At 35.5% G+C, this 16405-nt stretch overlaps 1 protein-coding gene across 12 annotated transcripts in view; it reads left to right on the top strand.

The window, feature by feature from the left end:
* Nucleotides 1–16405, top strand: part of NOL4 (nucleolar protein 4) — a 401358-nt gene that overhangs the window by 342301 nt on the left and 42652 nt on the right. For 11 of the 12 annotated variants that reach the window (XM_032602667.1, XM_032602660.1, XM_032602661.1 and 8 more), the window contains one exon: nucleotides 6377–6557. The exons of the other annotated variant lie outside the window; for it this stretch is intronic. In XM_032602667.1, the coding sequence (XP_032458558.1) occupies nucleotides 6377–6557 (181 nt within the window). The remainder of the gene's footprint in view (nucleotides 1–6376; nucleotides 6558–16405) is intronic. 12 annotated transcript variants of the gene reach the window in all.

Here is a 16405-nt window from a genome sequence, read left to right on the forward strand (position 1 = left end):
TAATAGAACAGGTGTTGTTTTTATTTTTAATTAAAATTTTTTGCAAGGGGTGTCTGGAGGAAAGAGAAATTTAATTTCAAAGTGTTAAATGGACATAACTGAATAATAGGAAATGCAGGCATGAACCTCAGAGGGAAGGCAGAAACTGGAAATGAGAATTTGAGAGTAACAGTTATATAGGTAATATCAGAAACCATGTCTGCCATAGAATCACCAGATAGAGTATTGCAACTATTTTACCAAAAGGGAATATTGTATTAAAAGGGATTAAGAAAAAAATGATTTAAGGAAGTTGTTTTTTTTTAATCAAAAGAGCCCAACTGCAAATAAAGGGATTTTTGTAAAAGATGTTTTGAGTTGTTTTAAATGTAGATTAAAAAAAATAATGAAAAGATGAGAACTCAGGAGAAACAAAGATACTATGATTAGAAGAAAATCTTTTTTATTCATAAAATTTATTACAATTTAATGTGAAAAATACCGATTTGGTACTGCTTTGTTAAAACTGATTTTTCTGAGGTGAAAAATATTATGCTACACATATGAAACCGATGACCAAAAAAATTATATCTGCAATCAGATTTTAGGACCTCAAAGGAACATTATATTTAAATTTTCATTTTGGTCATATTAACAACGGAACTAAAAATTAAGTGTTAGAAACCTATAGAAAAAAAGATCTGTTTTTTAAACTTGATTTTTTTTGGTCAATAACTAAATAGCGTAGTGTTACATTTAAGATTGTAATTTAAGAGTGCTAAGTCTCTACTTTTGTTTTTACTAACAAAACTTTATGGCCATCAGGAAGAATTTTAGAGTAGATGGCTTTGCCAGCTACTGGGTTACTTTTCGCCAGCCATGTATCCTTACATATCAGGTTGAGGACTGTATTTATTTTGTATTTTTCTTTAAGTCAATAGTTCTGAAGCATTTATTGTTTATAAAATCATGTCAGTATGTGTGTGTGTGTGTGTGTGTGTGTGTGTAAATATTGCTACAAAGAGAGTTTGTTAACATAACCTATTCTGGGAACACTTTGTTAAAACTGTAGGTGAAAGCTATCCTGCTATTATCTCGGTTTCTTAAGTCGGTAACCACATCTGTTTTCTCTGTTATTTCAGATCTTATTATTAGGCTACTTAGATTTAGTCAAAACATGTCTTCTCTTATTATCTTTCTCAGTGAGTATGGGAGCGTCTTTGCAAAGAACAGTCTTCTGTGTTGGCATCTTAATCATTTGTGTGGCCAACAAGTGGAGACTGTGTGGATGCTCTTCACCATATGAAAGAAGTTACTCCCTGAGTGTTATATGTGTGAGTGTTTGTGTGTGTGTGTTTTGATGGCGTCATAAATCACTTCTCCTCATCCCAAGTAATAATCACATTTACTTCTAGTGCAGACTGTTTTTTTTTTTTTTTCCTTAGCAGGAAAGCAGTTTAAATTAGGGCTCTGGTTCTCTCAGATCTCTTATGAATTTCCCTGGAAACTCAGCCGCAGGTGCTTAGTTCTGGAACACTTGCTGTCAAGTGGAAGAAGAAGGTAGAGATGTTTTCCAGCAGTTTATATGTGAAATAAATTGCACTCCCTCCCTTCATCCATACTTAAAGAGCAAAGAGGACATTTAGAGCAGTAATTTAAAGTAAAGATGCTTCTATAGACAGACTACAAAGAACATGTAAAGTTAGGAGAAGTCTCGTAACAATAGAAAGTTCAGGCAAATTGATGCCTGAATTATCCACGTGTTTAATATTTTGCAGGGATAAGCTTGTTTGAGGTCTATGCAAGTTTTTCTTTTTACCTTAAAAAGGTGCATCACTGGTACCCTGACCATCTCAGTGATGAACTAAAACTGTAATTCCATATTGATGCAAAAATGCCTTGCAAACTCCAATTGCTATAACAATGTAAGGTAAAAGGCAAACAGAAGAAAGGTATCTGGATTGTTGAATCAAGCAGAAAATTTTACTAGAATTTTCTGATAATCTTTATAGGCAGAGAAAAGTTAATGAAAATATACAGCATATTCAACAGATGGTAGAGAATATAAAAGTAAGAAAAAGTGGAATTCTTGGGAGATATAAAAGCAATGTTTTTTTGGAAGCCTGTTGTCAAAAAGTTGAGTGGAACCAGTCAGATTTAATTTTGAAAAACATGTCTATGTAAGGTACCTGAGTAAAGGATTCCTTAGGCAGCTGAAGTAAGTTAGGAATTCAATCTGTATGGTCCAAGTACCAGATCAGGTTCAGCAATCTCAAGTTTGTCCTTTCCAGTTTCTACGGATAGAGTACAAAGGAGTACAAACCACTCTTCCCAAATAGTGTGTGGATGAGAGGGTAATGAGTAGACAATGCCTACTCTTCTAAATCATTCCAATCTTGCCATCCATCTGTAAGTAATCCCCCTTCCTATTCTAAGACCAATTTTTTCCTAAATTTGAGATGCATACTTATATACATAAAGGAAGTATCTATTGATAAGTCCAAAGCCTAATTATAAAAGTCACCATAACTGTTTCTTTCATCTGTTTATATTTTTAATGAAAGAAATCTGAATCAAAACAACTCTGTATTATCTAGTGCAATGCTGATGGTCATTCCATCATATCGGTGCTATCTTTTTAATGGAATTTTTAAAAGAAAATTTGAAATATGTCTAGTAAAATCTGGGATAGGATTTTTTCTAGTTTTTGATGAATAAAATATATTTCATTGCCTAGATATACGGTCTTGTAGCATATTAATATTATTCTCTTTTGAAAATAATCTTCATAGCAACCTTGGGAGCAAGCTGTCAAATTTGAGGACTTTAGGAACTAATGTTTATTAAACGTTGCTTACAGAGATGAAATGTGACTCCAGGGGATATCTATTTTTTATGTCATTTACTTATTTTTTTATGCTTTCTTTGAAACCAACAATAGTAATCATTCACAAGAAAAACAAGAATTAACTTCATATTAAACCTCTCCCCAAAATACACTACAGCACAGATATTACTGGGATTTTCATACATTGTATTTCTCAACATATAGTGGACTGCCAAAACTTTAATAGTGCAAATCTGTGTTTGACTACAAATGACTCCCTACAAGGCCTGTTTTGATTATTAATAGGATTAATGATTTGCCTGCTCAGTGCAGTTACTGTGGTTTGTAATAACAGTTAATAATGAAAAGACTGAGGCACATTTAAAAAATAGCACGTTTAATAATACAAATTAATTCTATCATACAAAGAATCAGAGAGAAAACATTGTGGAGACAATGCCTTCTCCCTTTTTCTTCATCATTAAGAAACTCTTCTCCTGCGGGTATATTCTGTTTTCATTTTCCAAACACAGAAAAATAAACTGGGTATGTATCATAATAGCCATGAATTTTCTCAAACAAGAGACTCAAATTTTATCATGCTCCCCGTTGTTTTGTATCAGGAAACGGGGAAGTTACACTAGTGGTAGAATTGTTTGAGGGTTTGAGGCTAGCCCCTTCTCAAGAACCTCAAAATTGCTTTGAAGTATTGAATAATTTGCCTTCTTTCAGAGTTGCAATGGCTACATGCCTCTACAGAAAGAATACTGCACAGCCCAGTGGTTTTTCATAATGCTTTAGGTGCAGTGATTTTATGAGTGTAGAAGACAGCAGACAGAGCTGCTCGTCTGGGTAAAGAGGAAAGACATAATATGAATGCATATCTCTATGCCCTTGTCCCATAGTCTCGGGAAGACTCTGAGGCATTTCCCCAGAAGCCATGGAGAGTAGCTTGAGATGTACTACTTTATAGGAAATTGAAGTTATACATGTGAAAAAAGTTCACCCATGTAAATATCACAGATTCATCTATCTTCTGATGAGCTTTGCTAATTTCACAAGCAATAAATATATAAAATATGTCTGTATTCTTGTATGGAAGAATATATAGATAGATAGATAGATAGATAGATAGATAGATAATAATACACATATTAATCTGTCCCCAGACAGGGAGGAGATGAGCACTCATAGATGGGAGACCATTTCACTGTACCTTTATGAAAGACTTGGATACTGCATGAGGGGTAATCATCATTGGTTAGACCATTTTCCACTCACCCAGTCATTGTAACATGCCATTTAAAAGACAGCTGGTTACAGATTCTAAAATTCGAATCATTGCTATGTTTCTGTACCACTGATGTTGCTTTATTAATAGTTATTTTTCACAGTAGCAGTGTAATTATTACAATTATTTACCTTAGACCTACTTATTATGGCATGTGCTTCCAGCAACCAAAGATTCCTGGAAATATTATCTTCAATATCTTAGAGTATTTAAGCTCCCTTGCTATCTGTAATGTAAAATTTCATCATAGTACCAAAAAAACCCCAAAACATATATATTGTTATGTCTTTAGAAAAAGTCCATATTACAAATGGTAAATTTGGTGAAGGCCCCCTATCTTCTTTGGTAGAGAACCACAGTCTAAAACCCACCACCATTGGGTATTTAGCAAAGACCAACTTTCAGTTTTAAGAAAAAAAAAATCTGGAACTTGCTATCTTCCCAGACTAAATAGTAAAGCCAGTGATACCAATAAAATCTGATTATATATGGGTCCCTTCTTTAATGCAGTTTCTCCCAGGAAAGAGTGTTATTCTAAAGTAATTTACCTTCACAGGGATTTCTAAGGTTTGAATGCAAGGAATTACAATTAGACTTTCTAGTTCATATACCAATTTACGTCCGCTCATGTTTTTTTTTAAAGGCAATGCTAGGAAAATTCTTATTTTCAGTTTAATTTACATTGAGGAAATTTACTGTATATTTCATAATCTTACCTAGAAATGAAAAGATGAAAAGCTTCTAAATCACATCTAAGATCTACAGCTGAGTGTAATAGAGTTGAATAGATCAGTTAGAGTTGAAAAGATCAGAAGAGCAAGAGCAAAGTCATAACTGCATAGTTCTGATAGTCATGGCAATGCTTTCACTACATGAAAGATTAGAATATCTCTAGCTGTAGCAATACTACTGGGTCCATAGAGCAAACTTATTCCACTTTTCCTCTTTTTCCAGTACTTGATGCCACAAAAAAAAAAAAAAAATGTATTTGAAAGTTTGTTTCCCTAAACATGCACTCTAAATATATAAGCTGAAAAATACTTCTGATTATGAAAAACATTCTTAAGAATTTATTAGAAATCTGTTTCTAATTCCTTCTTAAAAAAGAAAAGAAATTTAAAAAAGAAGAAATGATGAAGAATGCAGTAGACAAGTCATATATGTTGTATATATTTTAGACTTAATAAACTCACAGCTGAAGGGAAATTCATTCAATCTGTTTTGCTATGAACATATATACAGTTTATTGCCAATTATAATTTGTGTCCATGCAACTTTCATTGGTTAGAAGTTTTGAAACATGGTTTGTAGACACCAGCACAACTTAAGAAAAGAAAAACAAGCTGAAAAGCCTGGGTTTACTCAAGTCTTTGTCAGGCTGTTGTGATGCATGTAATGGGCCTAGTGTGGAATCAGCACACAATAAATTTTCCTATAGCCATAAAATAAAAGAAAGAGAGAGAGCATATGAGAGAGCAGACTACAAAAAAAAAAAAAAAGGAATTTCAAGAGAGCCAATTTTTGCAAATTTTTTTTGCAAATTGTTATTTCTCTTCGTGTAATTTTTAAAAACCTAACTAGTTCTTTATAAAATTAAAAAAAAAATTTAATGTAAAGTTCACCCTCCCAACAATTTCCAGTATTGTCAACCACATGCACATTTTTGTGCAACGGATCCCTCTCCCCCGGAACCACTCCCCCAATCCTGCATGACTGAATCACGCAGTGAACAATTCCCCACTTCCCCCTCCCCCAGACCGTTGCAACCACCATTCTACTTTCTGATTCTATGTGCTTGACTAATTTATCGAAAATAAGTGGAATTATGCAATATTTATCTTTTTGTGATGGCTAATTTCACTTAGCATTGTCCTCGAGGTTCATCCATGTTGTAGGAGATGACAGGATTTTCTTCTTTTCTTGAGGCTGAATAATATTGCATTGTATTTATATACCATATTTTCTTTATCTATTCATTTGTCAATGGACATTTAGGTTACTTCCTTCTCTTGGCTATTGTGAACAATTCTCTTCACGTAATTTTAAATTCAGTTGGAAATTGCAAATTGCTCCATCTCCAATCTGTCTCACATTGTTACTTTGCTTTCCTTTTTTTAGTTTTTAGCAAAGTTATTGAAAATGTGCATATGTACTGACTTAGCGTTGACTATATTTTTCTTCCTGTTCAATGCAGACATGTAGATAACAATAAGATAGTCCTGTTCAAGGTGAAATAGCACAGTGATTTGATAAATAATGAAATGCTATTGTCATTGCAGGATGAATCTGCTCCAGCTGACAAACAGTGTAAACCAGAGGCGGCCCAGGGCACTTACTCGACCTCAGCTGTTTCAGGCTCCCAGGAGGTGTTGTACATCAACGGAAATGGGACCTACAGTTACCATAGTTACAGAGGGCTTGGAGGGGGACTGCTAAATCTGAACGATGCTTCTAGTAGTGGTGAGTCTTTATTACATATTATGTTTTTGTGTCCATTTGGGGTTATTAAATTCCCCAAACCTGAGGGAAAAAAATTGAATGAAGTGTTATAAGCAGTAGTCAGTGCCAATCTGTGAAAAACAAGACCATTTAACACATAATGTCCATCTCCCTACCAGGACATCTCCCTATTCAGTTGCTGTTTCTAAAAGTAGCAGCTATTATGCAACTGAATGATTGCTGTTTTATATTCAAAAAATCGCAACTAGAGAGTAGAACATTTTTTACCAAATAGTTATACATTCTTTCCTTGAAGTTGTAATATACTGTTCGTCAAAAATAATGACACCTTTTCTCAATGTTCGAAGAGGTTTTTAATTTGGAAAATTTGAGGCACCAGGAACTTTATTGACTTCATGAAATATACACAGTCATTATACCTAAGAAGATACAAACTGAAACAACACACAGAAACAATCCATGGATCTCCAGCCAACAGCTTGTCAGTGACAATGGCGTGTCCCACCAGCAGTGAGTGGTATACTGGAACCAGCTTGTATGGGCTCGTGCTTGGTAAACTTTTAGGAATTTCTTGAGCTTATATACCAGAATAAATTCCAAATGTGTAATATACAGCCATACATGTATTAGGAATACAGTATATGGGTGAACTTTTTATAACTGGGCTGTAGGAAAAGCATTCCTAAACTATCCTTAAAATCCAGGGAAAAATAAAGTAAAAATTAAGTGATAAACTCAAAAGTTATTAGCTTCCTATACTACAAAGAGTTAGTAGGCCAATACGTGAAGGTCTTCTAAAAAGAAAGAAATACTAAAAACTGCATATTTAAAAAATAAGGCTAGAAATATGAACACACAATTCTCATAGAAAGCAATGCAAATGTCCCCTAAATACAGCTACTCAAACCCACTCCTAATAAGAGAAATGCAGCTTCTGTCAGATTAACAAAAGTCTGAATATTTACAGAATATTCCTTTGACAACGCTATGGAGGAAATGAGTACTCTCATGCATTGCTTGCAGAAATACAGAAATTTAAAGTAAACTTGACAATATCTAGGAAAATTAAATATGCATTTACCATTTGACCTAGCAGTCTCTTTAGGAATCTCTTGTTAGCAGTTTATCTCAAAGATACACTGGCAAAAATACAAGAAGACATATGCAGAAGGCTATTTGTTACAGTGTTATTTATAAATGCACAAAAAAAGGGTTACCAATAAAAATGTCCATCAAGAGATGGCTGGTTGATTCAATTATAGTGCATCCAAATAAGAGAATAACATGAAGCTATAAAAAGTAAGGTATCTTTATATTCTCCAGATAGTGGAAAGTACTTATAGTATGCTAACATTCATTAAAGAAGGATATATATAATTTTTTAAAATTTACATAGAGACAGGAATGGGGGAGGAACAGTATGAAGAAAGGAATACAAGCCAGAATTCTCTGAGTATACTTGGTTTTCATACTTTGTTTTGTAAATTTAACTTTGAAACAATTTGAGTATTTACATAATTATTAAACAATCTGATTTTAAGAACCCCTAATATTGAAAGAAAAATTATGCAAATGGACTTTATCTGTTTAATGAGTGGTTGGCACAGCCCCATAGATAGGAACTTTTCTAAGTGATCTCGAAAGTCATAATTTGACACCACAGCGTGAAAGCTTATGACAAAACCTTAAACTATTTTCAGTAATGATATTATTCTTTTGGAACTGTTGTCTGTGTATTATAGTTTAAAGCAAATTTGTAGTTATGTTGGTATCAGTGAAAGCTGGGATTTTCAGCAGAGGGCAAAGTAGATACAGGTGTGAAATCAATAAGTTTAAGCAAAAACTCCATAATCTTGTATTTGAATAGGTAGTATCATTGAGAGCTCAGTGTAGTTTTGTTTTAAAAGAAAAACATACTTCCTATCTTTTTCCACTGGAAATGCCTTGGAAACAAAGACCAGTTTGAAAATTTGAATTAGGCTTGATGAGCTTCTAATATATTTGGGAGAAAATTCCATTATTAGTATCAAATGAGTATATACTCTAGAAAATTACTTACCTTTACAATACTAGAAACATGCTCCGAGTGTATTCAGGAGTGATTCTGCTGCAAGGCTGGGGCTCTTTGGCCCGCCTTAAAATTAAAGGTCCTGTAAGGACAGGATTACTGAGATTTAGTCTATATCAGTTGCCCTCCAGCTCAAAAGACAGGTGCCTGAAGTGGAAGAGAAAAAGAAAGCAACTTATTTCAGAAAAAAAAATTAAGTTTCAAGTGTATATTCAGTTTTTCAAGAGCCAGCTAGTGAGCCTTCTCAGCTGTTTTCAACTCTTATTTTTATTTGAACAGCAAATCAGCAAGAAAGAGCAAGTCCAAGACCAGAAAAAACATAAACATAAACAAAAGCTAAGCCTTCTTTTAGCCCGTAAAGCTGGAAATGCTAACACTTCTTTTTAAATATTTTATATAAGTAAGAACTGGTAGGTAGTTCAGAACTTAACCACCAAATCAAAAAATTGGGGGAAAAAAAGTTTCGTCACTAAAGATTTTATTGACATAAATTTTTTAGATTTGAAAAATTGTTCATTTAGGAAATTAAGTTATTGAACATTAATAACAATAACTACCACTTATTGTGTCATTATGGTGTTTCAGTGTAGTCTCCATTCAATCCTTATACAGTCCTGTGAGATACACTCTGCAATTTGGGGGAAATTTTTTATAAAACTGAACTTGCCCCCACTTGAAAAAATCATGCCTAGCTACCACTTTCTTTTTTTCTAACATGATTGAAACCTACTTTGTGAGGCTCAGAGGGTTGAGTGACTTGCCAAAAATCCCTCCTTAATAATAAAAGGAGGGGCCAGGATTTGGACACAAGCATTCTGACATGAGAGGCTACATTGTAAACCAATGAGCTGACCATCTGTGTAATAGAATATAATGGAAGCGAGTACTGAAGTAAGTGATAGCCCCTGGTAAGCACTAATCTACTGTCTCCAGAAATTCTCCCATTCTGGACATTTCATATAAATGAATGAATCATTCAATATGTGGTCTTTTGTGTCCGGCTTCTTTCACTTAGATGATGTTTTCAAGGTTCATCTATCTTATAGCATGTATCAATGCTTCATTTTTTTATTGCCAACTGATATTCCATTCTATGGATATGTCATACTTCGTTTAGCAATTCATCAGTTGTTTAGCTCAACTGATGGGCACTTGGTTTTTTCCACTTTGGGGTTACTATGAATAATGCTGCTATAAACGTTTATGTAAAAGTTCCCGTATATGTGTTATCAATTCTTTGGGGTATATACCTGAGAGTGGAATTGCTGGTTCATATATGTCGTAGCTCTATGTTTAACATTTTGAGGAAATAACAGACTGAACATGGGCTGTCTTTCAACCTTTTAAAATTTCTCTCAACAAGTCTTACGGTATTTACAGTATGAGTTTTGCACTTCTTTTGTTAATTTTATTGCTAAATATTTCCCTCTGTGATGCTATTGTAGATGGAATGTTTTCCTTAAAACATTATTCTATATTTTTTCTATTTTTTGGAATAGTTTATGAATTAGTGATATTCTTTATGTATTTGGTAGAATTCAGGACTGATATTATCTGTGCCTGGGCTTTTCTGGGAGGTTTTTGATTCCTAAATCAATCTCTACTTACTTGTTAGAGGTCTACTTATATTGTCTCTTTCTTCTTGAGTCAGGTAGGTAGTTTGTGTATTCCCAGGCATTTGTCCATTCAGCTGAGTTATTTAATTTATTGATACAAGTGTTCATAATTCTCCTTCCTAATCTTTTTTTTATTTTTGTAAGGTCAGTAGTGATGCTCCTATCGTCATTTCTGATTCTAGTTATTTGAGTGTCCTCCCCTTTCTTTGGTGATTCTAGGTAAAGGTTTTCAGGTTTCTTGATCTCTTCAAAGAGCAAGCATTTGGTTTCATTGATTTTCTTTATGGCTTTTCTATTCTCTATTTCATTGATTTCTACTCCCATATTTATTATATCCTTCATTTTGCTTACATTAAGTTTAGTTTTCTCTTATTTTCCAGTGTCTTAACCTGAAAAGTTAAGACATTTATTCCAAGTCTTTTTTTCTCTTTGTGTACAGGCATTTACAGCTATAAATTTCCTTCTAAGCACTGCCTTATCTGCATTACATTTTTGGTATGTTATATTTTTGCTTTCATTTACCTCAAAGTATTTTCTAATTTCCTGTATCATTTCTTCTTCGGCCAATTGGTTATTTAGTAGTATGTTGTTTAATTGCCATGTATTTGTGAATTTCCCAAATTTCTTCTGTCAATGGCTTTGTATAATTTCAGTCCTTTCATGTTTATTGAAGCTGGTTTAATGACCCGGATTATGGTCTATCCTGGAGAATGTCCCACGTGTACCTGAGAAGTATGTATATTCTGCCATTGGTAGTAGGGTATTTTGTAAATGGTATTAGGCCTAGTTGGTTTACAGTGTTGTTCAAGTCTTCTGTATTCTTGTTGATCATCTGCCTAGTTTTTTATATTCATTGTTGTAAGAAGGGTAATGGGATCTCCAACTACTGTTGTTGAATTATTTATTTTTGCCTTTAATTCTGACAGCTCTTTCATTTATTTTGGCACTCTGTCATTAGGTACAGATATTGTTTATATTGTTATGTCCTCTTGACAGAGGATTGATGCTTTTATCATGTAAAATATACCTATTTATATCTAGAAACTGTTTTAAAGTCTATTTTGCCTAATATTAATTATTTATGTAATATCAGGATCAGGAAAAGACAATGGTAACTTAGGTTATCATGTTGATACTAAAAGTGAAGAGAACTGGATAAAGCTTTGGACATGGAAATGACACGTAAAAGAGTATAGAACAGGGGCTTCCCTGGTGGCGCAGTGGTTGAGAGTCTGCCTGCCGTTGCAGGGGACGCGGGTGCGTGCCCCGGTCTGGGAAGATCCCACATGCCGCGGAGAGGCTGGGCCCGTGAGCCATGGCCGCTGAGCCTGCGCGTCCGGAGCCTGTGCTCCAAAACGGGAGAGGCCACAGCGGTGAGAGGCCCGCGTACCGCAAAAAAAAAAGAGTATAGAAAAAATGTTTACTCAAACACAACCAAAATAATTTATCTCTACTCAATAAATGGCTAAGTAACTGTGGGAGCCCAATGCCAAATGAAAAATGTGGGGCCTCTTATTTAAGAGTTAAGAATTTCAGGATGGTGACAACAGAGCATTAAACAAATCGTGAGACATTTCTGAACAGAATCCTGTGGGACTGCACATTTCATGGCCCACTTTGCTCCTTTGATTTATTCAGCAAGTTGGAGGAAGCGTTGTGTTTTGATGAAAAAGGCAGGGAGCTACTGGTGAGGAAAAAGAAAATATATACAATGAGGGAAAAGATTGAACACAGAAGTGAGAATATTTTTAGAGAGTTTTTTTGAGAAGAGAGGAGAGAACTTTGGAGCAACTTCCGATCAAGAGTAAAAATTGAGAGGGAAATTAAAGAGAAAATGTTGCTATGAATTATTAATGAGCAGGGCTCCAAAAGTTTGCTTGCCCTTCTACCCATTCTCCACAGAGAAACCAAGGTAATCTTTAAGAAAAGGAAAACCTGATCATGTTACTTCATTATCTAAAGCCCTTCTATGGGCTCTCATTGTTCTTAGAAAAATGACATTACCCAGCTCTTCATGCCTCAGGGTCCTCCCTCCTGAAGTTTTCTTTGATCATTTTTTACCCCTACATCCCTCATTTATTGCTCATTTCTAAATCTTGAACTCCACGTCTAGATCAGGTATAGCCATAACTCTAATAGCATCCCGAATTTGTCCCTTGAAGCGTGTACCACAGTGCACATACATATACCCACACACATGTAATCACAATACACTGGTATTCAGTCCCCAGTTGTATTGTTCAGTGATGGTCAAAAGCCACATAGGAAATCTGGCGTAGGTTCCAGGTATGCAGCCATATAAGTGAGCAGTTTTTATAGAAAGTTTTATGAGAAAACACTTTATATAAATTTGTCATTTGAATGTAGGTACTATGGTGCTGTGATGAGGTCTGCCTTGTATATAATTCTCCCCCCCAAAAAAAACCTCAGCACCATAGAATGACGGAATCTAAATGGACTTGAAAAATAATTTAATAGCAACATCTTTATTTTTTAAAGGCTATTAAGAAAGAAACAAAAAAAAAAGAAAGAAACAGGCTAGGAAAATTAGATGACTTGCTCACACAGGTTGACTTTTTGGGTGTTTAGTTAATGCGTCTTCTGACTTTTTGTATGGTGAGATAAAGATCTCTTAAAGACACAACAAAGAACAACTCTGAGCAATTCAGGTCGTGTATTGCTGAGAAGAAACCGGAGTAAGAGAATAACCAGAATGGCATGCAGCAAATTTTAAATGAGGCGGCTTTCTTTGAGCAGTGGCCTTGGACTGAGTGTAATTGAGTGAAAAAAGAAAAAAGAAAACGGAAGGCAAAGACTAGTCTAAGCAAATAGCAACTTTAGGCTTAAACCCAAGAGAGTTTCTCTAGCTCACGTTTGAGAAAGGACTCTAGCTATAGTACTGGTAGCAAGGCAAATGGTTAATTTCATGTTGTGAAGGCGCTTTAAATAACATTTCTTCTCAAAAACACATTCTACCTGTAACACTGGTATTGGCTCCTGCTGTTTTGATTTTGTTTAGTTTTTGCTTTTTTAACCACAGGAGGGCACCTAGATTGATCAGACCTGCAAATCCCTTTATTTGGGGACTTTCTTCATAAATTCTGGGAACCCCAGACATTCTGACTTTTAAACATGGTATTATCTTTAGCTTAGTTTTTCATGTGTAAAACATCAGAATAGTCATTCCCTATAACAGATTTGGAGCTGTGGGGAAAAAAAACCATATACATATACATAAATCTCGAGAGCTAAAAAGGCATAGCAGAAGATTAGCATGATATGAGATGCCAACATCATATCTGATGGCTGACAACTACAGTTAATCTAAGTCTGAGAATACTTAATTTTAGAATTTGTAGAGATATTCTGAAAAGTGTGGAAGGGAGCAGCAACTTTCAAGAGACCAAGTTGAATTAGTTACGCATCTGACTTAATTTACAAAGCAGATGAAGACAATCAGAATTCAGACCATTAATGGAGAAACTGGGAGGTAATTTGAGTTGGTAGCATAAACAGGAGGGCAAAGATTGAAAGAGATATAGTGTTTGCAGAACCTTTTAAACTAATGTATTAAGAACATGAACTCTGCAGGTTATACTATGTTCAAGAAGAATGTGAAGGCAGAAGAATGGAAAAGGATATCTTAAAAACATTTGGATTTAATTTAACAAATATTTGGGGGTTCTCATGTTCACTTCACTGTAATAACTACTTTCTTAGTCTGTTCGGGCTGCTATAACAGAAATAGCATAGACTGGGTGGCTTAAACAACAGACATTTATTTTTTCACAGCTCTGGAGGCTGGGAAGTCCAAGATTAAGGTGCTGGCAGATTTGCTGTCTGGTGAGTCTGCTTCCTGTTCCATAGAGGACCATCTTTTCACTGTGCCCCTTTCACATAGTGGAGGAATCAGGGAGCTCTCTGAGGTCTCTTTCTTATAAGGGCACTAATCTCATTCATGAGGGCTCTACCCTCATGACCTAATCACCTCCCAAAGGCCCTACCACCTAATACCATCACACTGAAGATCAGATTTCAGCAAATGAATTTGGTGGGGGGAGGGGGATGCAAACATTCCGTCTATAGCTGGTGCATTAAGAGGAAACAAGTTGAATAAGGCAGAATCACTGACATTAAGAAACTAACAGATCAAAAAGATAAAACATTCCTCCTCCTCTTGTTTAAACATCAAAACTCTTTAAGACTTATTTAAATCGTACTTCCTCTGTGAAACCTTACTCTACCTTGCCTCTCACTCTTCCACTCTTTGGAAGATTAATCACTCTCCTGCATGTACCTTTATTCTAGCACTTATCTCACTGTATTATGACATGTGTTTTCAAATATTTTTCCCTAAATAGATGTGCACTCCTTGGAAGCAGGTACTCTGTCTTATTCATCCCTTGAATAAGGCCAGAAATATAGTAAGTGCTCAATCATATCGGCTTAATGAGTGAATAAATTTTTAAAAATAGAACACCTAGTGCCAAAGTCAAAAAAAATACAAAGAGAATTACTGATATATATTGGATGGCAGGGTGAAGGGTTTATCTTAGATAAAGCAAAGGGCTCAGTGGTTGAAGTTGACAATTCTGTGGGTGAAAGAGGAAGGCTCCAAAGAGTTCTATAAACTCCTGCTTAAGTTTGAATATGGTAGCAATAGTAAAAGCCCATGTTGGAGACTTCATAGCGTGGAAAGGGTGCGCTTCAAATCCTTTGTTAGCCAACCTCCGTTTGTTTAGGGCTGGCAAGGGTCTGCACCCAACAATCCAAATTTTCAAGTTGGAGTGTTATCAAAATGACAGCAGTTACAGTTTTTATAAAGAACTTATTCAAATCATCCCACTGAAATGAGAAGCAAGCAAGCAGCCAATCCTGCCATTATTATCACATCCAATTACATAGGACTTTGGAATGCTTTCTTTCTATCAGGAAGTTCACATTGAGCCGTCTGAAGAGGGCAATTGTTCGCTGCAGTCATCCACTGGATCTATCGAGTCTAAATTATATGCAAAATGCGTAAGTTAACTACTGATGTTTCCTCTCCACAAACCCCATCGGGCAGACTTTTCGATTTGTTTTTCAACCCTCATGTAAACTGGGCTGATATACAGATCGCAGTCTAACAAGACCAAATTGTAGTAATGACCATAATAACTAACATTTGTATAGCGATTTCTAGTTTGCCCAAATCTTTATATCTGTGATCTTCTTCGCTCCTCACTAATATTGAGGATTGTCAGCTGTTAAGATGCTTTGGATCACAGCCTCTAATTATGAGCCTAAAGGAGCTTGGCCGTAAGATTCACCACCACACCAGAGCTGGCTCACAGTAGTGTGACTGGCTTGGTATGTGGCTATTGCTGTCCCTCAGCATCCACATTCTGAAACATCGCTTCTCATCTGAACTTTTCAAAGGAGTGCTTCTGTTCATTTACTGTCTTCGCTCCTCATCTACCGTTTACTCTTCAATCCACTGTAACTTGCTTATGCCAACATTTGGCTGAAACTGGTCAGGTTAAGTCTATCAGTGATTCCATCTATGGCCAAACTAAAAATGCTTTTTGCCCTTGACCTTACCAGATGTCTTGGGTGTATTTGAATCTGTCGATAACTAGAGCCTTGAAACATCCACTCTCTTGGCTTCCATGTCACCTGATCACCAGATAATTCTTCTCCTGCTGCCTTGAGTCCTTTCCCTCGACCCACGCCCTTCCCTGCTGGGTTTCTCCTAGCATCCTTCCCTTGTCAATTTAATCCTCTTGTTCTGCACCCTGCCCAAAGGAGAGCCCACTAGCTCTCATGGTTTCAACTTCAGAATGTGCCAGAAGCTGCATAATCTCCCCCATGCTTTGCCTTGAGCTTCAGATTTTATATCCAGTTGTCTGCCACATAGCTTGATCCAGGTATCCCAAGAAACCTCATATTTAATTATTTAAGAGTGAATTCTTCAACCCCACAGACATTATTGTCTGTTTCTGAGGTTATCTCACACAGAAATGCCCTCCCCTGCACCTGATCTGTATCAGCTATTACCTTCTCTATGATTATTTTCTGGTTGCTTCACCCATTAACTTTACTTCCTTTATGTCCCCATGATACTGTAGGCATACCTCTTTTTTTTTTTTAACCTATTATGTGCTCTTTTTTATACTAGACTGTAC

Source organism: Phocoena sinus, chromosome 14 (genome assembly GCF_008692025.1).
Source record: "Phocoena sinus isolate mPhoSin1 chromosome 14, mPhoSin1.pri, whole genome shotgun sequence".
Classification (NCBI taxonomy): Eukaryota; Metazoa; Chordata; class Mammalia; order Artiodactyla; family Phocoenidae; genus Phocoena; species Phocoena sinus.